Raw genomic sequence first — 21,689 nt, forward strand, 5'->3', positions numbered from 1 at the left:
TCACCAAGTGCTGATCCTGACCCTTTTTGCTTAATGATGCAGATGTTCTCTGACATTCTTGTCTTCATCATGGTGTTTTGCGTCTTCTTGGGCGGATTCGCGTTCGCCTTCTTCATTCTTCAGGTAAAATAAGCAAGAATTTTGTTGATAATAAATACGAAAATGCTGACATGAATCTGCAGTTGGAAGGATGCAAAAGCTATTTCTCGGCTGTCACCACTACGTTCAACATTAGTCTAGGCTCGTGGGATTGGGATAGCATTCATGAAGGAGGCCTCCTTGCCATCCTCCTCTTCATTGCGTTTGTGGTCATCGGTACCATCATGCTACTGAATCTCCTGGTCGCGGTACGTCGCATTGTAAGCCACATACCTGGAAGATCAAAGCTAATGGTTGCTGTCTTTATACTGCAGATGATGGGAAATACTTATGACAAAATCTGGGAAGACCGACTCCTCTTCTTTGAGTTGGAGCGGGTACGGCAGCGAGCAATTACAGTTGATTTCTTTATTTGTGGTCCTGCTCTATTGTTTTCTCACACTGTTGATGCTGTGATGCGGCCAGGCAAAAGCAACTCTATCTATCCAAACGTCTCTGGACGATGACTTATATGACGAGAAGCACTGGTGTCCACGGCTCTACGTGCTTGAAGGGGATACCCCAATCGAAGGCATTCAATTTCACCGCTTGTGATGGAGCGGATATGATGATTCAATACACACAATCAGCCACGTCGAGGAAACCCACAAGGATTTGGCGTATACCAGTCAGCACAGGTGCACCACCGTGGAGCACTTTTCCGCTGTGTACGGCAGCATCACCTTGAGTAATGTGCACCGTGCGTTTCGTGGAATCGAAATACGTGCCGCCTCCGGTAAAGTCATCGGCCGAGTTTAACAAAATATTGAAGGACAAGACAGAGCCATCACGATGTAGTGCAAGCTCAGAGCGCTCACCTTTCCGCGCCTCATACTTGACGAAAAAGAGGTCGTGGAATAGTAAACGCTTTGTCGTCGGCAATTCATATCGCTTCGCAATTTGAGGGAACAGTCTGTCCTCCAACGTCGAGCGTACCCAGGAATTCAACGCTGCAACTTGGTGGCATGGCATGTCTGTCGTTTGATAAGACGCATGTCGTTCCTTGCACCAGCCCCGTTCAGCAGCTGTTCGGTTCACTTCGCTACAAATGAGCGTAGTTTCCTCGATGGTCCAGATATCTGGAAACACTGACGGCTCTAACATGGACTCATGAGGCTTCATGTGCGCCAGGTAGCGCTCTCTAGCCATCTTCTCGCGGCTGGATCGCATTTCATCAACTTCGGATGCGTTTAATGACACTTCACCCGTGACTCTCTTAGAAACAATACGAACCTATTAGACCGTTGCAGTTATCCGCAATAACAAGTGTTATCATACCTCCAAGAATGTAGCCACTGCTTCATGGCCGTGGATAGCTGCCACTCGAGCTGGCGAGTTGTCATCCCAGTCACGCAATGTCTTCGGGTCCATACACATCGGGGCGGAGACGAACATTTTGACCATCTCCAGGTCACCCTTCTTGGCTGCGAGATGAAGCAGTGAGCAGCCCCCACTTGCAATGTTCTTGCCCATATTCTGGGCTGTATTCACGGGCAGAGTCACATCTTGTGTCACCACTTGGCCGGCCACCGGTGCCGTCTGATCCTGTTCCAGCTCATTACATACTGCACGTACAAAGTCCCCCATTTGAGCCTCCACCGCATAGTGCAGAGATGAGTACCCAAGCGAGTCCGCCGAATTATCGAACACCTGTCGAGTGAGATCGAAGTCCGGATATCGAGCGTGGAATTGGATAAACCCCGCCCAGATCAACATTGCAAGCTCCTCGTCATAGATGGATGTGGCAAACATCAGTGCAGGTTTACCCAGCACCGTCAGCCCCATATCACGACGCACCGATTGGAGCTCGTCATCACTAGATTCCAAGTCTTCCAGCACGTCTGCGAGACTTCTGGAAGCGGGCGTATTCTGCCAATGCAAAAGCTGCAGTAGCACAGCGCAACGTCTGGCTTCCTGCTGTGCGAACCCCTCGAATAGACGAGTGAGAGCCTCGCTGGCGTCTTGAAACTGCGTGAGTTGATGCAGCAGCAGTCGCGCTTCCGCCTTCACAGTCGGCGTCATCTTCTGAAAATGCCATACAAAACTGGCCAATTAGCGACGTGATGGATATTTCTTAACCATGTTTATGTGGCGGCTAGGAGCGCCACAGTGGCCTACTCGTTCGTATTGTGGTTATCTATATGCAGGCGTGGAGCGACGTCTGTTTTGGCTATGAGCTACTACATTCTGTCATCGTCCTCATGGTCAGGCTCGTTGATTTTGTCGATGGCTACCTTGATCTGGTTGTTGTCCTTAGGGTGGAAGTGCAGCGCCAAGATGAAATACTTCATGGCTTCCTCGATCCGCCCAAGTTTCTTGGCCACTTTGCCCATCATGAAATGCACGGACGACTCACGCGGCGCAAAATTCTTGACAACATGAAGCTCCTCCAGAGCCTCTTCGTACTGTTGCAGTGTGATCAGTACATTGGCACGCTGGAATCGAGCTTGAGGATTCAGCGGCTGTAACTCCGCGGCGACCGCAAGTGTGGCTAGCGCGTCGTCATAGCGGTGGGTTGCATGGAGAACCATCCCAAGGAAGCAGTGAAGCAGCGAACTGCGCGGATTGATCTCCAAAGCGCGCTTGAAATGGTACTCAGCGAACTCAAATTTCTCTTGTCGGTAGTAGATCGTGCCCAGACCATACCAGGCATTATAATGCCGCGAATCAGTACGAATGGCATGTCGATAGCAGTTGACAGCCTTCTCAAAATCCTCATTGGCAACATACTCGTGACCGGACAGTGTGTACGCGTATGTGAACGACGGGTCCAGTTGAATTGCCTAGCGTGGAGCATAGATTGTGTCAGTCAGATTCAAATACAAAGGCTTTCGGTCTCAACTTACCCGCTGAAAGAAGGCTAACGCTGTATCGTGCTCCTTTTGCAAGCTGAAACAGTTTCCAGCCACACACCAAGCTTCACACGATAATTTATCAAAGTCCGTCGCTTGTTGAGCGAGATACGAAAGCTCCACCTCCTTCTTGAGATGCCACAATGTTGTCGAGTACAAGTCAAGACCATCCATTCGATGCGGCTCCGCTCTGTGTAAGGCACAGAAAACTTCTTGTGCTTGTACGTAGTCGGCCATTTCGAAATATGCTCTTCCGATCTGCTGCTGTGCCCAACCGGATGCACGCTGGGAGGCGGGAAGCTGCTCCAGCATCTCCAGAGCTTCGCCACACATGTACATGCTGACTTTCTGATAAATAGAACCAAACGAGGTGAGCAACCGCAGTAGCTCGTGTCGGCCATCAACTTGGCGTGAAGATCCTTCTTTATAAGAACCAGGTACCAGTGTCTTGTCCTGGTAAAGGCGTCGAGTGGGCAATGGAGATGTTGGAGAGCCAAGCGATAGTTTTGATGGATTCTAAACGAGCCGAAAGTTAGAAGCAGCATGCGATAAGTGCGTTGCAGCTTTCGTACCAGTGGAGAATCGTCGAATGCGGCAGCAGAGAACGACAGTCTTGCATTAGGTCGGTACTTTTCGTCACTGTCCGCTAGAGGTCGTCGGTACGCTTTCCTCTGGCGTAGAGGAGCTCCGACGTCTTCTACTCGTGGCTTCTTGACAACCGTCGCAGTGTGGATGTCGTTCCCGTTGTTGTTGTTGTTTACATTCGGCGTCTTATAAGCCAACGGCCTAGATGTGTTAGGTTCCGAGGATAGCACATTTTTCGGCGTGCCGAGGCCAAAAAACGGTGGTGGCTCTGGGGTCCCGAATGATTCGTCTGTAGGACGATCCTCAGCATTGTTATCGTCTTCGTCGCCAAATTGCTGTCCACTTTTCACAGCCCGACCACTATATTCCGCCCTTGACCCAAAACTGTCGTCTATCTCCACAGATTCGGAGCTGTGGAAGTAATTCGCCGTGCCGAAAAACCTGGAAGCCTCAAGATTAGCTCCAAGCTCGCACAGTTCCTCGTAAGCCGACCACATGAACGGATCTATCTCCAAACTAGCAGAATCAATCACATTGCACGCAACATTAATACATGCGACCTTTGCCACATCAAGCACAGCAGCTCCACTTGACAGCACCTCTTTATGAAGCACGCCACAGCCTGTTGCCTCCTGTTCCCACGTCTGCAGACTCGGCCCAGCAAATACAGGCCAGCAGCGCCCGCTGGCACGTTCTCAATTGCGTCAAGTTCATCGATGTGGCACTTCTCGCCTCCTAGCAACGCGTTCTCAGCCTCGACCAGCTTATTCTGCTGAAAGCAACAGCGTGCTAATAGATAGCGGTTTTCAGCTCGCGTCGCGCCACTCAGCACTTCCACAGCTCGATCCACTTGGCCTTTGCGATAATAGCACGAGGCTAGTAGCAGCGCGTTCTCCTCGCTCGGATGCTGTCAAACACGACGAAAAGGTGTCAAAACAGCATGGATAAGTTCTTTCAACCAACTATGACGCAGCTTCCACTACGCGAAAATGCACCGCAAGCAACACGTACATGTGCAACGAGCCGCTCTGCTAGAAAACGCGCGTTGTCGTACACGTAAAGGTCCAGGTAGCGCTGCACCTGGCCCACCAGCGCCGTCTCCATAGTTGTCGCTATCTCGAGTTTTAAATCTCGATTGCAAAGCGTTTGTGCAACTTAAATCTGGGCGCAACTTAATGAAACTCCCCTGGCCCATTTGAAACTTACCAAGTCAAGCCTCAAAGCTACAAAATGTATCGACGATCTGGGGCCCCTCGCGCGTCCGTGCGCGGTCAGCGCAAGACCAACCAGCAGCAGTCACAGGCGCAGGGAAAGAAAGCGACGCGTGCCGTGATTGGCGTGTCGTCAGTCCCGCTGTCCAGTCGCTTCACGAACCTGGCGGAGGAGACGACGCCCCGTCAAGCGCAAAAGCAGCAAAAGGTGGCGGTTGTCAAGGTGCCGCAAAAGAAGGGCAAGGCTCAGCCTGTACTGCGTGTGGCTGGTGGTAAGAAGAAGGGAAAGGCACCGCCTCCCACGAAGAAGCAGATCCAGCAGCACCAACAGAAGCAGAAGCTGCAGCAGGTCGCACAGAACAACCGAAACAAGCGCCAACAGGTTGTCAGCAAGCACAGGAAGGGGCTTGCGACACAGGAAACTAAGCCCAAGGCTAATCAGAACAAGAGCAAGAACCCGCAAAACGGAGGGAGGGGCGCGGGCCGTGGTGGCCGAGGCGGACGTGGCGGTCGTGGAGGCCGTGGTGGACGCGGAGATGCCAAGTCCAAGGCGCCCACGGGTGAAGATCTCGACATGGAGATGGAAGAGTACTGGTACGAAGCTGGCAAGGGCCCCGACCCCAAGGCTGCCCGACTGGACCGTCAGATGGAGGAGTACTGGGCCGCCAAGCCGTCGCAGGACAACGCCGCTACCAAATCGGAGGCGGAGCCAGCCCCCGACGCCTCTATGGAGTCTTGAGCAGGCGTCGATTTGTAGTCATTGACGGCAGAAAAGAACGTGGACATGTAGATCGATTGCATGGAAGCGAAGAGCAAGTGAACATTTGTGAAGGCCGCATGTGATGCGATGAGCAGCTCACATGAACTTCGCGAGAGAGAGAGAAAGCGAAGGCGGCGACTCATTACCCAAATCGAAAGAAAAAGAATGCTCGCGTGTTTCCTGAGGTGTTTATGTTTGTCTTATCTGGATGGTGGACGGAAGCGCAACCGAGCAGCCAGCCAGCGACTTCGCAGAAGGCTGGCAGTTTGGTTTGACGTACAGAGAATCACAGAAAAATGGCAAGCTTGACGGAACTCCTAGTCGTATAAGGCCTTGTCGTACGTGACGTGACCGAGCTGCTCTTTCCAGGTGGTCCATTCCACGGCCGTCATCATGGGGATCAAGAAATCCGCCGTGTTGCGAGCTAGCTGTCCGTACGACTACAAAACGCAGAGAGGCAATCCACGATACACATATCGAGTGGTGAGCCAGATCTCACTTTTGTAGCGGACAGCTTGGAAGGACTACAAAGCTGCGGTGATCGCGAGACTTACGTGCGAGTTGAAGTGGTACTTGTCGTACGAGAGTGCGCTCTCACGGCGGAACGCGTACGTGTCGAGGCGTGGTCCCAGAATAACAGGTGCCTCTTCCGTCGACGTACTGTTCAGCAACAACATACACGTTGCCTTGAGTTAGTTGAGCAGCCCCGTACAGCACTCAAACTCTACTTACCTCTTGCAAAACTGCTCGAGGGCTGTGTTGAGTGTCATGCTCTCGCTGTCTGCTTCAGAGGCAGTTGGATCTGGACTCGCGACTGTGGCCAGACAGACTTGCTTGCCCTTCTTCCGTAGGGTATCACAAATTTTCATGAGGTTGCGCTTCATCTCATGCTCAGCAGTACCCGAGTTTCTAACAGCATTGAGGTTAGATGGCTTGCAAGCAAAGAACACTTCGTCAAACTCCCGTCCTGCTAACTACCTGATCTCCACGGATCCAAGGATGATGATCACGATAGACGCGTCGCTCGTGGCTCTCGAGGTAAACACGTTCTTGAAGTACTAACTCATGCAGCACAGTTTTGTCAACTCCCATATGCAAATCTGAAGGCCATCTTTGACAGCAATGAATCAAAGGCAACAAAACGCACCTTCTTGGGTGAGGACATGAGCCAGTCGGCCGTTGTGGATCTAGGCACTCCCGCGTTGACGACGGCCCAGTTATGGCGAACCTGCGGTAAAGACAAAAGGTATCTTGTTCAGTCGAAGTTGAAACTTACATGTACAGGCGCAATGCTCGTCATGCGACGCCATGTCTAATGCCCCACTTGCCTTATCATCGTACGCAACGATCTTCTTGAGATATTCAGCGATGCCGCCGCCTGCGCTGCCCAAGGTGATGTAATCTCCGATGCCTGCTGCGAAGTCATCTCCAATGATCACCACCTTGTGGAAGAACTGGCTTGCTGGCTTAAGACCGCGGACATGCAGGTTGTAGGCTAAAAAGTGGCAAATGTGCCACCATACTAGCGCCAGGAAACTACGGATCTCGGCGAGCATAACCTACAGCGTTCGCAAAATGGGTTTTGGAATTTTTGGGTTTTGGGTATATTGAACGACCCACCCACCCACTCTTTTTTTAGGCTGGGTTTTCTGGGTTTATAAAAATAAAGAAAGAACGATAGAGCTGACGCAATACGCAAGTACCATGACTGGCTTTACCTGCACTCGATGCGGCCGCGTCTTCGCCCATGCATCTTCAGTGCGCCGGCACCTTAAGCGGGTCATTTGCTACAATACCCGCTTTCGGCTAACCAGCTGAAACGAGCTACCCCAACCGCCACCAGTTGTCATTAGAGCACATTTCTCCCTTGGCCCGCCCCAAAACTCGGTTATATGCATCTATATTTTCTTTAACCGCCCTAAAGCATCTGTAACCGCTCCATATTTCTCTGAGGTAACACAGTTTTTTTATAATTGTATAAATGACGTCATCCAACAGATAATACCCAGTTTTTTTATCCCACCCACCCACAAAAAAATCATTACCCACCCACTCAAATCCGAAAAGCTGGGTTTTGGCGAACCCTGATAACCTACCGGTAGTGTCGTTCTTGAATTGATGCGAACAATCGCCATGGCAAACGTCCAGTAGCAAACCGATAGCAACGTTTTTTACGGGTATTAAAGCTATGAGTGCTGGTCTCGGTTTTGGCCAATCACCAATCGTTGCTTTGCTGATGGAGCTCAATTACCACTTCTGCTTTGATCGCCACTGAAACATGGGCAACCGCGGGCGGCGTCGGGGTGTACGCGCCACACACCGACCCGATCCGACAGCCGCCGAGCATCTGAAGAAGCAAAAGTCAGAGTCAACGCCGCAGTTGGAGTCAGATGGCTCGCCTGGTCCGGAAGATCGCAACCAACCGGAAATATTGTCGATCCGTTGGAAGAAGCCACGAGGAGCCGTCGTGATCCAATACGCGGACGGTAGTCGATACGAAGGTGGCGTGGATGAAGATGAAAAGCGGCATGGCACAGGTGTGCACATACTGCGATCTGGTCACATTTTCGAGGGCGGATGGGCTCACGGAGATTTTGAAGGGTGGGAGCATGAAGCTCAATTTCGATTGAAAATACCATTGTTACAAAGGGGTTATTAATGGTATTGCTGGCTGTGGGTGTTGGTGGACGACAGATTTGGTATGCAGACTTTTGCCGGCACCGGCGACTGTCACGAAGGCATGTACCGAAAGAACCACCGCCATGGAACGGGGACATATTTGTGGGCCAACGGTGACAAATATATTGGCAATTGGCGAGTTGGCAAGGTACTGGGCATAATAGAATGCGAGGATCACGTTACCTTGAGAGTGAATATTTTTATTACGTAACAGATGCATGGTAACGGCACGTTCGTTTGGAAGAATGGTGACAGCTATGACGGTGAGAAGGCATTTGTCGATGCATCTGTCCTTCCCAGAAGCTGAAATATGCCCACTTTGCTGTGAGTCCAGGTGAATGGAAAAAGGGAGTGATGCACGGCAAAGGCAAGAAGATCTTCTCTACCGGGGACATAATTGACGGTGGATGGAGGCATAATCAGGTGAGCGGATGGGGTACCAAGGTGTTCGCCACTGGCGACAAATACGAGGGTTATTTTGTCAAGGGTGAACGCGAAGGGTTTGGCAAGTACACGTGGGTGTGTGGAGACTCGCACGAAGGCACGTGGCGTCAAGGTATGATGCATGGCAAAGGTGTGTTTACGACGGCAGGAGGCTCACTGCACGGTACGTGGGAAAAGGGCGAGCTGATCGGTCAGGGCGTACATCGATTCCAATGGGGCGGTGTTTACACTGGCGAGTATAAAGCTGGTGAGCGACACGGTGTCGGTACTCTCACCTTCGCCTCTGGAGAAATATACGAAGGCGAATGGCATAAGGGCGAAGTTGAAGGCTATGGATCGTGGCTTTCACCCGACGGTAGGAATTATATCGGTACGTGGATTCATGGTTTCCCATCCGGCCGGGGTATATTCTGTCGGGAACATGATGAAGAAGGCGGGGAAGATAACGACGGTGACGATGGGATCCCTGAAGAAAGGCCTCCATTTGAGGTTGGAGTGTTCAAACGAGGAAAACTAATTACCAGTGGTAAGCATCTCTTTATCGGGCGGCTCACCGCGCCGTCCTAGGGCTGCTACTGCACTCTACGAAAAGTTTGAGTAATGCACGACAGGAGTGTCGTAGTGCAGGACACCGTAACATGTTGTGTGTTGATACTTGTTAAGTTCCACTTGATCAGATACTGGGAAACAACGCAACTCGCGTGGATGACAACATCGATATTTTCGTTCGCATAAAGCCCAGCCTGCTGCATTGAATAATAGAAATACCAAAGAGAAGACCGAGTTCACGCTAACAAAAATTTCTCTAACTTTCCGCACGACGGCTGGCTGCTTGCAGGAGGGAGATACACACAGTCAGGCAGACACCAGCCGCGCAGAGGCCCTATCCGGTGGATCTTTCGTGGGAGGAAAAAGGAGAAAAAGAGATAGCCAAACCAGTCCTCGAGAAGCCCTCTTTTGGAAGATCTCACTCATCATGTCGCTGGCGCTCAAGGGCGCGCGATTCCGGTTGGTCGCAGCGCAATCCCTTAGCCGAGGCTGGGGAAAGCACTCATGTCCGTCACGTTCGGGACGTTAGCGCCACGGGCGCCACGGCCACCAGTGCGGTCGTTGCCACGAGCACCACGGCCACCACGGTTGCCACGTCCACCGCGCGACGATTCCAAGTCACGCGAGAAGCGCTCCGGCTTCTCGGTGCGGAAGCCCACGTCGGTGATAACCTGTTTCTTGCGGCCCGACGTCTTCTTGCTGTACACCTTCTCGTACTGCGAGTCCATAAAGTCAGGGGTCTTACCCTCCTTGGTGATCTGAGCAGCGGTGGCGAACTCGTTGGTCACCTGGCGCACCTCCACGTCCGCGAAGAGCTCTCCCGAGCGAGACGACTTTTGCTTGGCAAGGTATTCGTCGAGGGTGAGCTGAACCTCCTCTTCTTCCTCCTCCTCGGCGGCATCCTCAGTGGCATCCTCGTCCGAGGCGGGCTTGGCGCCCTCCTGAACGGCGGCTTCAGCCAGCTGCTCGTTAGGGTCGGCCTTGTTGCCCCAGTTGCGGGCACCACCACCCTGCTTGCTGGCCTCCTTGCCACGGCCCGTGCCGCTGCGACGCTCAAACTCGCGACGAGGGCCACGGTTACCACGGCCACGGTCGCCACGCTCGCCACGCTCACGCGGGGCACGGCCGCCCTCACGTGGCCCGCGCGACTCCTTCTTGTCGCCGGCGGGGGCCTTCTTGTTGCCAGACTTCTTGTTACCAGCGGCGGGCTTGTTCAGAGCCACAGGGGCCGACGGCGGCGGCGTGACCTTCTTGTTCACACGAGGCGTGTCCTCGTCATCCGAGTCGAGGGCGGCGAAAAAGTTCTTGCTGGACTGTGTGTGCGCAATGCCAATCAACAGTTAATTACCTGTGCAACGCTACAGGATACACGAAAGCAACGTCTTAAAGATGACAAAGGGGACAGGGGGAGGAAGGAGAATCCTGTTCGCATTGCGTACGTCCATATGCGCAAAAGATCGCGCTGGTTTCCACCAGGAGGTCGCAGCTGGTGAACAGATTCCGTCGGTCACCTCCTGTTATCCCCTTTGTCATGCTTAAGTGTGTGCCACATCGCTGTATTCACCTCGTTAGGCACAGCGAGAAACGTACCATGGCTGCCGGGCGAGACGGGAGTAAGATGCTGCTGATCTGGGCTGCTCAAAGGCCGAATGGAAGCTGCGATAGCCAAGCGCTCGAAAGCCACAGAAAAAGCTCGCACAGCATTTTCGCTTGATCACCTTGCGGTTTGGGACCGCGGTTCAGTAATCTGTGCAGATGTATGGTCAGAGCCCGAACCGCATGCACCAGCTGAACCGTGAGTTTTAGAAAATTACATGTATTAATAATCCGGATTTTACTATTTTTACGACAGTTTGATTAAGTATGTTAACCAATTTGCGAGTAGATATTTTAAAACTTCGGTCTTTAAATTAGAAATACCAATACTGTAGTACTACAGTAGTACTACTACTTCAAAGTTGGGAAGTGCTATCGGTTTTTTACAAAAGCTGACAACCTCTATATTCTTCGATATTAGAATCCCACATTCTCTAGCTTACGTAAGCTTTATGTGGCACTTCTGGTCAAAACGTAAGCAGATTGGCTTATATTTTCAGGAATCCTTGTATTCCATGCCCAGCAGTCTTCTATGGAGAGAATGAAGGATCGGGTCTGTCCGTGAATCCGTAAGCGTCGGATGCCTACGAGTACGTGCAGTTTTCATTGGTCAAAATACCGAGCCGAATCTAATCGTACTCGACATCGAAAACGCAACATGAGCGACGAAAGATTGCCAGATACTACATCATTGGAGGCTGATATCAAGGCTATTCGCGACGCTTGTATTTCGCGAGACACGAGAAAGAAGTACGCGGGTAATATTAACGGGATAAAGAAATGGATTCGACAAGAGCTAGCCAAAGTTGACTGGAACAGATCGGTATTTTGACACAAGCGGTGATCTTGACCTTGCCCAGTTCACACCAGCGGTTTTTGAAAAGTTTTTGTCGTACAAGCGAGTCCGAGCTCAGTCGGCAACGCTAAGCGGATATCGGAGTGCGATAAAGGACCTTTACCGCTTGAAGCGCATTCCAGTTCCTGTTGAATACTGAGATGACATGAAGCAGCTTTTCTCAGGCATCAAGAGAATGGAGGCTGAATTGAACCAGAATAGCTCGCCTAAAATTTCAGGCAAGCAGCCGCTGACGTATTCGTTATACAAGTCACTGTGTAAGGCTACACTCAAGCGCAATGATAGTGGATTCTCTCATCTCTTTTTGACTTCACAATGGAATTTAATGTGCCGATCTGTGTCTGTCCAAACGCTACAGACCCTCCACTTAGTGGCAAAAGATGACAGTATCGGAGCTATATTTTACAAGACAAAAACGAATCAAGAAGGTTCCGGGCCGCGTGATCCTCGTCATCTTTACGCAAACCCGATTAGCCCATCGACGTGTTGGGTGACAGCACTAGGAGTTTATTTGGCCTGTAATCCACGATTAGAGCCTGGAGCTTTGTTTCCAGGATCTGACCCAAAGGTTAGATTCGGTAAGGCGTTAAGCAGCCTTTCTAGAGAAACAGTGTGCTACTAAATGCTACGGAACCCACTCGGTGAGGAAAGGAGTAGCCACATATGCTTGCGGAGGAAGTACAAGTTAGCCGTCTATTGTAAGTGTGTGCTTAAGGTGCGGCTGGTCCCTTGGTGGAGTACAAGATAGATACTTTCGTTACGAGGCGGCTGGTGACCAGTTTTTAGGGCGTGTGGTGGCAGGACTACCTGTACATGACTCCAAATTTGCAGTCTTGCCACCACATTTTGTCAGCAATTCCGACGCAGTTATCAGGTCAAGCGTAGCTGTTATGTTCCCACGGCTCGCTAACGAGAAGAATTTGGTTGGGATTCTGGAGTTGTGTCTTGCATCACAGTACATCACTCGGAGTTTTTGCTGGATAATCTCCCTATCAACCACCCTCTCTTCTCGTCGGCTATTTTCACGAATCAGACTATTCTCCACGACTTGAGATTTCAACTAGAAAGTGGCGAGTCACAATGGATGGAAGCAACGGGAATACCACCGCATATTAATCTGTACATGAAGTTGGAAATTCAGCAAAAATCGATCGACGCGCTTCCCGGTATGCTAGAGCAGCGGATGGAAGAAGTCCTAGAACGGAAAGGCGTGGCCGCTGGAAATATTACCCGGGACCTTCTTCGAGACGAAATCAGAGCGCTATTACAAGATGTAGGGCTCCAACGTTCATAGCCAGGCGATTCTGCCCAGGTAGCACCAAAACCAACGCGCGTCTGTTATTCCTGGGGCGGGAAGTTTCACAAATTGCCGAAAACCTTTGAATTTCCGAGCATCGATCCGCTGGGTGCATGGCAACTATGGTGGTTTGGTGATGACCGGCGTGAGTATCCACCCTATCGAACTATTTCATCTGCTGATCTGGATACACCAAAGAAAAAGGCAACGCTTTCAGAATGGTCAATATTCATGAGGCATATTATTAACGGCATTGAGGCAGAGGTAGATGCACCGATGCCAACTATCCGTGACCAAGCCCACTCCATTGAACTGTTTAACATGGGATTCAACACGTTAAAATTGAAGCCAAGCAAGCGTAAGCGCCGTAGTACCCAGATAAAGCTTACCACGGTGTTGAGGCTGATTCGCGAAGCTGATAACCCCACACGTACCCTTCCCTATAAGGCACGCAAAAGGTCTAAGGCTGCCTGTGACTGCGACAGTGAAGCGTCGAGTGCTCGGCACGCTGCATCAGTGGAAACGCATACGGAGCTGTTAGTGATACCAATTTCGTAGGCACGATAGATCTATCTGAAGTTCATGTCCAAGTAGTGTAAGATTACCATTACTTATTGCTGGCCTGCTGGCCACGCCTTAGTCGCTGACTGAATCTGTAGAGCATGCAAGGGAGCTTAGATAGTCAGTAAGTACATACACAGCACCGGGTAGATCACGCTTACATGAATTGCTCCGTTGACCTCTGTGTTCTTCTTGGTGATTTTGCCAATGGAGCTGTCAGTGGCATTTTTAGAATAATAACCAATCAGAGACATTCATTTAATCGTCGGTGACTGGGACTTACGAATTCCAAAGTCAATTCATTCTGTGGTCATCTTACCCCTCTAGTGGAGTCTGGTGTCTGTCCGTCCGTCAGTCCGTCCGTAACGGGCTAGGGTTAATAATCCTCACGCTAATACGCGCGTTCTACTGGCTGCCGAGCGCAGCGAAGGCGGCCTCGATTCACTAAAATTGCAATATGTGGTGTACACACTGTATGTGGTCAACACATCGTATTTAAAATGTACCGCTCAAATTATATTTTGCTTTTATTTTCAGCTGCGGTATGCAAGGCCACGCGAAGGGCGCTGCCTGTGTACGCGTTAGTTAGCTGAATTAAAAGGCGCCGATGAGCACACACGTTCTCTATCGTCGTAGGTGCTGTTGATAAAATTTGTAGGCTTCGGTGACTCATACTTCGGCCTCAATCAAAACATTAGTACTTATTGGTTTAAATATGATTTGATTTGCTTCGTAGTAGGTTTGTAATAATTTAACTTACAGTACTGTTTTGCGTAGTACTATTCTTAAGACATTTCATATTTTTGCTTGCAGTTATTTGTAGTAGTAGTCTACATAATTATTATGTTAACGTTTATAATAAATCACACCTCTACTACTACTATTAATAATTGATACTTTAGGATGTGAAAACTTTAAAATATGACTATTATGACTTCCCACCCGACACCCCCCTGCACCCCACACTGCCCCCGGGAAAAGTATCATCTTCCTCTGTATTTGCACACGACCTTAAGATATTGTGTCGAATCGGAACAGCGTTTGTGATCAAGTTTGCGCGGAGGCACGCGACTCAGCAAGAACACGAAAAACGATGGGATAGAAGAGCAACACGAAGCACGGAACGTCATGGACGATGATAGAAGATTTAGCCGATGCAAACCACGAAGTGTTTTCCGTAGCGTGAAAGATGGAAGTGCACGCAGCCATGGAAAGAACAGAAGAACGAGAATATGACGGGAGCGTACGGGCCACGGAAGGGAACTAAATACATAGACACCCCAGCATGCTGAAATGCACGGCTACGGAAGAGCACGCAACTTCGAAGCCACTGTAGAGCACGTAGCGGTAAGAGTGCACGGACAGTAATTCTCCCATAGCACCACGGTACAACACGGAGCACAGTCGACCGACCAAACGTGAAAACGCGATGTACCATAAACGGAAGATCATCCGAGCATTGGAGCCCGATATTAGGGTAGAATCGGAGCTCACCGAGTCCGACAGCACGACACTACGGTAGCTAACGATCTCACGGACGACAGACCAACCGCAACATCGCAAGCTAACACGATAGCATGGACTGTGCCACTAAGCCATAGGGGAGCACAGCCACAGGAGCTATAGACGGGAGATCTTTGAGCCACGGAGCACGATACCAGCGTAGAAGCTCAGCCCCCCGAGCCACGGAGGACAGTAGCACATTAAAACTCGATTGCACGGACGGCAGACCAGCCACGAAAATCACGGGGGTGCTTGGGGTGACCACGATTGCACACCGTGGAGCACGAAGCCCATGTAGAGCACGATAACACGGGCAACGCAGATGCACTACGCGAGCACCATACCATAGACAGCATTACCACACCGTGATTGCACGATAGCGTGATTCCGCGGTCGATGACACTTCATCAGGAGATCACGATGCACGGGCGACGGAACCACACGACTGCATGGAGGCACCAAAGCACGGAATAGCACCCTTTGGTTAGAGCACCGGCGATGGAAGGCCAATGGTAACGAAATAGTATCTACCACGAAGCCAGTGCAACCCACGTAAACGTTTGAGAGCGGAAAACAGTTAGCTTTAACGAAAAGACCGTACTAAAGAGCATGAACCCACAAGAGAGAGGACAGAACCGCTGAGCAGCGTGGGCCATGGGTGAGCAGGAACCTCGAAGCCGGGAAGAGCACGAAAGAGCATGGACCATTGAAGAAAACAACACCCAACCTGTAGTACGGGGTAACGGAAACGTTCCAAACCACGATATTATACGGGGCCGAATGAGACTACGGAAGGCAAGCGCTTAAATACACGATGCCAAGATCTACGGGGTGAACCACGCTCTCAAAACACGCGACACCAAAAAGCACTAAGGTTGCGGCCACCTCATCTCCAACAAACCATGCCACTCCGCCGCGTAGCGGCGGCGAACGGCTAGTCTTACCTCTCTAGTGGAGTGTGTTGTCTGTCAGTCCGTCCGCGGCTAGGGTTAATTAATGTAACGCAAATGCGGGCGTTCTACTGGCTGCCGAGCGCAGCGAAGGCGGCCTCGATTCGCTAAAATTGCAATATGTGGTGTACATATTATATGTGGTCTACACATCGTACTTAAAATGCACAGCTCAAATTTCATTTTGCCCCCATTTTTAACGCTGGAGCGCCACCTCACGCAAAGGGCGCTGCCTGTGCGCGCGTTAGTTAGCATTGGTAGAAGGCGCCAATGCGCACACACGTGGTATATCGTCGTAGGAGCTGTTTAAAAAAATTGTAGGCCTTGGTGACTTATATTTCGGCTTAAATGAAGCCTTTAGTACTTATTGGTTATAATATGATTTGTTTTAGCTTTGTAGCATTTTTTTTTAATAATTTAATTTTCTAAGATAATTTTGCTTAGTACTATTCTAAAGCCTCATATTATTGCTTGCAGACGTTTGTAGTAGTACTACACAAAATTGAGTTAGTAGCGCTTATCAAATTAAATGCACTTAATATCTAATACTAATTACCTTAAAGTATTGTATCATATTTGCGTTAGATAAAGATGCACAATTTATTATTAATATCAAATATTTAAAATATGAATACACCGCACATAACCATGTACACTTCTCTGCGACTAAAAAAAAGAACGTTTTCTTTGTATTAGCGCGTATTTTGCACCCCTAAGAGCATGTGCGCCCTCTCGAACACGATACGTAACATACATGCAGTGCAGTGGGAGCAGTGTTTGTGATTGAATTAGCGTAGAGGCACGTGATTAAACAAGAACACGAAACACGGAGGAACACCGAGTCAGATCATGTACATAACGCGATAGAAGGAACAGCTTGAAATACGGAAAGTCACGGACGATAAAAGAATAGGCCACGAAATTTCATACGAAGCACGAACCAGGGAAGAGCCTGAAAAACACGGAGCCGCACGATCAGATGACAGCGGGTGAGAGCTGAAACTATGAAACGCCAACACGCTGAAAAAGCACGGACCAAGAGAGAGCACGTTCACAGTCACGGTAGACCACGCAGCTGTGCGAGTGCACGGAAAGGAGTTCTCCCACCACAGGTTACCCCGAAGCACGGTCGGCGGCCAAACACAAATTCACGGGAGAGCATAAGCGGGAAATCACTGAACATTGGAGTACGATACCAGGACAGCCCACCGACCCACGGCACACGATACTACGGTAGCTAACGATAGCTTGGACGACCGACCAACGTCAACACCACGCCATAAACGACAGCATAGACGTTGGATTAACCACTAAACCGTGGGAGAACACGCAGATACGCGAAATCACCGAACCACGGAGCCGGGTACCAGTGTAGAGCCTGAGGTCACCTAGCATCGAGGGACAATAGTGCATTACAACATGATTGCACGGACGACGTACCAGCCACGAAGTCACAGGGAAACGATTCGGAATACCACGGTTGCACACCGCGGAGCACGATACCATTGTAGAACACGATACGCGGGCAAAGCAGATGCACTACGCGAGCACAATACCGTAGACATCATTGCCATACCGCGATTGCACGATAACATGGTAACGCGGTCGATGGAACCTCACCAGGAGAGCGCGATGCACGGGCGACGGAACCACACGACTGCATGGAGGCACCAAACCACGGAATAGCACCCTAGACCGAAGACCATTAAGCCACGGAACACCATACCAGTGTAGAACCTGAGCTTACCGAGCCACGAAGGACAGTAGTACATGAGAGCACGATTGCACGGACGGTGGACCAGCCACGAAATAAACGAGGGGGACCACGATTCCACATTGTGGAGTACGATGCCATTGCAAAACACAATAGCACGGGCAACGCAGGTGCACTACGCGAGCACAATACCATAGACAGCATTACCACACCGCGATTGCACGATAGCGTGATACCGCGGTCGATGGAACCTCACCAGGAGAGCACGATACACGGGTGATGGAATAATACGACTGCGTGAATGCACCAAACCACGGAATAGCACTCTTCGGCCAGAGTACCAGCGATGGGAGGCCAACGGCCACGAAAGATGCCGTACTAACAAGTATGAATTCAAAAGAGAGGTCGTATAACCAATAAGCAGCGTGGGTCACCGGTGGGCAGGTGGCCACGAAGCCAGAAAGATCACGGAAGAGCGCCGGCCACTGTCGAACATGACATCCAACCTGTAGTACGGGGTAACGGAAGCGTACCAAACAACGATATTATACGGGTCCGCATGAGACTACGGAATGGTAAATAGTTAAGTACACGAAGCCAAGATCTACTGGGGTGAACGACGCTAACAAAGTACGCGACACCAAGAAGCATTTATATCTGCGGCCACCGCATCTCCAACAAACCATGCCACTCCGCCGCGTAGCGGCGGCGAACGGCTAGTCTTACCCCCCTAGTGGAGTCTGCTCTGCGTCAGTCCGTCAGTCCGTCCGAGGGTAGGGTTCTAAAATGTAACGCTAATGCGGGCGTTCTACTGGCTGCCGAGCGCAGCGAAGGCGGCGTCGATTGGCTAAAATTGAATTATGTGGTGTACACACTGTATGTGGTCATCACATCGTACTTAAAATGCACCACTCAAATTTCATTTTGCTTTCATTTTCAGCTGCGGTATGCAAGGCCACGCGAAGGGCGCTGCCTGTGCACGCGTTAATTAGCATTAATAGGAGGCGCCGACGTGCACACACATACAATATCGTCGTAGGAGCTGTTGAAATTTTTTGTAGGCCCTGGTGACTTATATTCCGGCCTCAATCGAAACTTTAGTACTTATTGGATATAGAATAATATTTTAGGCTTCGTAGTACTTTTAAATAATAAAACTTACAAAACGTTTGAGTAATACTATGTTTTGAGAATTCCATATTTTTCTTGCAGACGTTTATAGCAGTCTAACAAAAATTAATTAGTTGCGCAAGAAAAAAACGCATGTTATTACTAATACTAATCAATTCAAACCAAAGTACCGGTATTATATTTGCGTTAGATAAAGATGCACAATTTATTACTAATATTAAATATTCGAACACTTTTGAAATGTGAATATAGTGGCTTCCCACCATCCCACCCCACATAACCATGTACACCACTCCGCCGCCGATAAAAAAGGATCGTATTCCTTTGTATTCGCGCGCGTAGTGTACGACCTTAAGACATTGTGCGCACTTTTCACCACGATATGTAGCATACATCAAACAAAATAAAAACAGCGTTTGCGATTGAATTAGCGCGGAGGCAAGTGGATAAACAAGAACACGAAACACAGAGGAACACCGGCGCACACTATGTACACGATGGGGTAGAGGGAAGAACACGAAGCACAGAAGGCCACGGACGTTGAAAAAGGACTAAATTAATGAAGGCAGCTAGCCATTCTGAAAAGCACGAACCACGGACGAGCACGCTATCATGAAAACTTGGAATGGCAAGAATATGATGGGAGCGTATGGATCACGGAAAGTAACTGAAGTAATGACACCCCAACATGCTGAAAAACACGGGCCACGGAAACGGTAAGGTGCACGGAAAGCAATTCTTCCATAACACCACGGTAGAACATGAAGCACAGACGATGAACCTAACACAAAGCCACAGGAGAGCATAAGCGGGAAATCACCGAGCATTGGAGCACGATACCAGGGTAGAGCCAAGCCACGGAGCACAGTGTTACGGTAGCTCACAATAGCTCGGACGACAGACCAACCACGATACCGCGAGATAATACGATTGCACGGACGGTGGTCCAGCCACTAAACCGTGAGATAACACGCAGCAACGGGAGTTATAGACGGCAAATCGCGGAGCCACAAAAGGCGATTCCACGGCAGATCAGCCACGGAAGCACCGGGGAGCGCTTTTGGATATCACGATTGCACAACGTGGATCAGTATGCCATTGTTGAATATAATAACACGGGAAACACAGATGCACTACGCGAGCACGAAAGCATAGGATGGCAGAATTATACTGCGCTCGCATGATAGCGCGATAACGCGGTCGATGAAGTCACACCAGGAGAGCACGTTACACGGGGGACGGATCCATATAACTACGGAATAGCACCCGTCGGCGAGGGTACCGTCGATGAGACGCCATGGACCATAAATGAATATGGACCACTAAACCTGTAAACCCACTCAAGACCTTGTGAACACGGAAAAATAGCAGCCACGAAAGGGTGTCGTACTACTGAAAAGCATGAACCCAAAAGAGAGAGCGCATTAACGGAAAAGGGCAATATCCACGGAGGAACATAGACGCCAACCAGTAGTACGGAGCAACGGACGCGTACGAATTAACGATACCGTACACTGCCACATGAGACTACGAAATGACAGGTGTTTTAAGTACACGACACAACATCGCACGGGGATGGCCGAAGCCTCGGGGTACAAGATCAGACTGAAAGCACACAACACACGAAGTACTTAAAATTGCGGCCACCTTATCTCCAACAAACCATGCCACTCCGCCGCGTAGCGGCGGCGAACGGCTAGTCTTACCCCTCTAGTGGAGTGTGCTCTGCGTCAGTCCGTCAGTCCGTCCGAGGGTAGGGTTCTAAAATGTAACGCTAATGCGGGCGTTCTACTGGCTGCCGAGCGCAGCGAAGGCGGCGTCGATTCGCTAAAAAGCTGCCGAGCGCAGCGAAGGCGGTCCCCATTGGCTAAAACAGATATTATGTGCTGTACTTACTGTATGTGGACTACACATCGTACTTAAAATGCACAGTTCAAATTTCATTTTGCTCTCATTTTCAGCTGCGGTTCGCCACCTCACGCGAAGGGCGCTGCCTGTGTGCGCGTTAGTTAGCATTAGTATAAGGCGCCGATAAGCACACACGTACTATATCGTCGTAGGAGCTGTTGAAAAAAATTGTAGGATTTGGTGACTCATATTTCGGCCTCAATCGAAACTTTAGTACTTATTGGATATAGAATGATATTTTAGGCTTTGTAGTACTTTTAAATAATAAAACTTACAAAACTTTTGAGTAATACTATGTTTTGAGAATTTCATATTTTTCTTGCAGACGTTTATAGCAGTACTACAAAAAATTAATTAGTTGCGCAAGAAAAAAACGCATGTTATTACTAATACTAATCAATTTAAACCAAAGTACCGGTATTATATTTGCGTTAGATAAAGATGCACAATTTGTTACTAATATTAAATATTCAAAATGTGAATATAGTGGCTTCCCACCATCCCACCCCACATAACCATGTACACCACTCCGCCGCCGATAAAAAAGGATCGTATTCCTTTGTATTCGCGCGCGTAGTGTACGACCTTAAGACATTGTGCGCACTTTTCACCACGATATGTAGCATACATCAAACAAAATAAAAACAGCGTTTGCGATTGAATTAGCGCGGAGGCAAGTGGATAAACAAGAACACGAAACACAGAGGAACACCGGCGCACACTATGTACACGATGGGGTAGAGGGAAGAACACGAAGCACAGAAGGCCACGGACGTTGAAAAAGGACTAAATTAATGAAGGCAGCTAGCCATTCTGAAAAGCACGAACCACGGACGAGCACGCTACCATGAAAACTTGGAATGGCAAGAATATGATGGGAGCGTATGGATCACGGAAAGTAACTGAAGTAATGACACCCCAACATGCTGAAAAACACGGGCCACGGAAACGGTAA

General features: G+C 49.7%; 8 protein-coding genes across 8 annotated transcripts; 3 read left to right on the top strand and 5 right to left on the bottom strand.

Moving 5' to 3' along the window:
• Positions 1–42: 42 nt before the first annotated feature.
• On the top strand, positions 43–693 carry PITG_03326 (uncharacterized protein; the record flags this gene model as incomplete). The annotated part of the gene is made up of 4 exons (XM_002906353.1): positions 43–123; positions 183–347; positions 414–476; positions 565–693. The coding sequence occupies 4 exons, from the start codon at positions 43–45 to the stop codon at positions 691–693; spliced, it is 438 nt and encodes a 145-aa protein (XP_002906399.1).
• An 18-nt stretch (positions 694–711) lies between these two features.
• On the bottom strand, positions 712–2,220 carry PITG_03327 (uncharacterized protein; the record flags this gene model as incomplete). The annotated part of the gene is made up of 3 exons (XM_002906354.1): positions 712–1,353; positions 1,417–2,160; positions 2,218–2,220. 3 exons carry the CDS (start codon positions 2,218–2,220, stop codon positions 712–714), a joined length of 1,389 nt encoding a protein of 462 aa, XP_002906400.1.
• Positions 2,221–2,318: 98 nt separating this feature from the next.
• PITG_03328 (anaphase-promoting complex subunit, putative) lies at positions 2,319–4,679 on the bottom strand (the record flags this gene model as incomplete). The annotated part of the gene is made up of 7 exons (XM_002906355.1): positions 2,319–2,921; positions 2,985–3,377; positions 3,432–3,506; positions 3,563–3,910; positions 3,977–4,091; positions 4,175–4,482; positions 4,587–4,679. The coding sequence occupies 7 exons, from the start codon at positions 4,677–4,679 to the stop codon at positions 2,319–2,321; spliced, it is 1,935 nt and encodes a 644-aa protein (XP_002906401.1).
• A 104-nt stretch (positions 4,680–4,783) lies between these two features.
• PITG_03329 (uncharacterized protein) lies at positions 4,784–5,730 on the top strand (the record flags this gene model as incomplete). Its single annotated transcript, XM_002906356.1, has 1 exon — positions 4,784–5,730. One exon carries the CDS (start codon positions 4,806–4,808, stop codon positions 5,523–5,525), a length of 720 nt encoding a protein of 239 aa, XP_002906402.1.
• A 133-nt stretch (positions 5,731–5,863) lies between these two features.
• On the bottom strand, positions 5,864–6,430 carry PITG_03330 (uncharacterized protein; the record flags this gene model as incomplete). The annotated part of the gene is made up of 3 exons (XM_002906357.1): positions 5,864–5,986; positions 6,101–6,206; positions 6,279–6,430. The coding sequence occupies 3 exons, from the start codon at positions 6,428–6,430 to the stop codon at positions 5,864–5,866; spliced, it is 381 nt and encodes a 126-aa protein (XP_002906403.1).
• A 90-nt stretch (positions 6,431–6,520) lies between these two features.
• PITG_03331 (uncharacterized protein) lies at positions 6,521–7,102 on the bottom strand (the record flags this gene model as incomplete). The annotated part of the gene is made up of 3 exons (XM_002906358.1): positions 6,521–6,604; positions 6,694–6,774; positions 6,893–7,102. The coding sequence occupies 3 exons, from the start codon at positions 7,100–7,102 to the stop codon at positions 6,521–6,523; spliced, it is 375 nt and encodes a 124-aa protein (XP_002906404.1).
• Positions 7,103–7,824: 722 nt separating this feature from the next.
• On the top strand, positions 7,825–9,236 carry PITG_03332 (phosphatidylinositol-4-phosphate 5-kinase, putative; the record flags this gene model as incomplete). Its single annotated transcript, XM_002906359.1, has 5 exons — positions 7,825–7,849; positions 7,958–8,147; positions 8,241–8,373; positions 8,440–8,488; positions 8,560–9,236. 5 exons carry the CDS (start codon positions 7,825–7,827, stop codon positions 9,234–9,236), a joined length of 1,074 nt encoding a protein of 357 aa, XP_002906405.1.
• On the bottom strand, positions 9,021–10,879 carry PITG_03333 (uncharacterized protein; the record flags this gene model as incomplete). Its single annotated transcript, XM_002906360.1, has 2 exons — positions 9,021–10,531; positions 10,809–10,879. The coding sequence occupies 2 exons, from the start codon at positions 10,809–10,811 to the stop codon at positions 9,698–9,700; spliced, it is 837 nt and encodes a 278-aa protein (XP_002906406.1).
• Between the last annotated feature and the right edge of the window lie 10,810 nt (positions 10,880–21,689).

Source organism: Phytophthora infestans, genomic scaffold (assembly GCF_000142945.1).
Source record: "Phytophthora infestans T30-4 supercont1.4 genomic scaffold, whole genome shotgun sequence".
Lineage (NCBI taxonomy): Eukaryota > Oomycota > Peronosporomycetes > Peronosporales > Peronosporaceae > Phytophthora > Phytophthora infestans.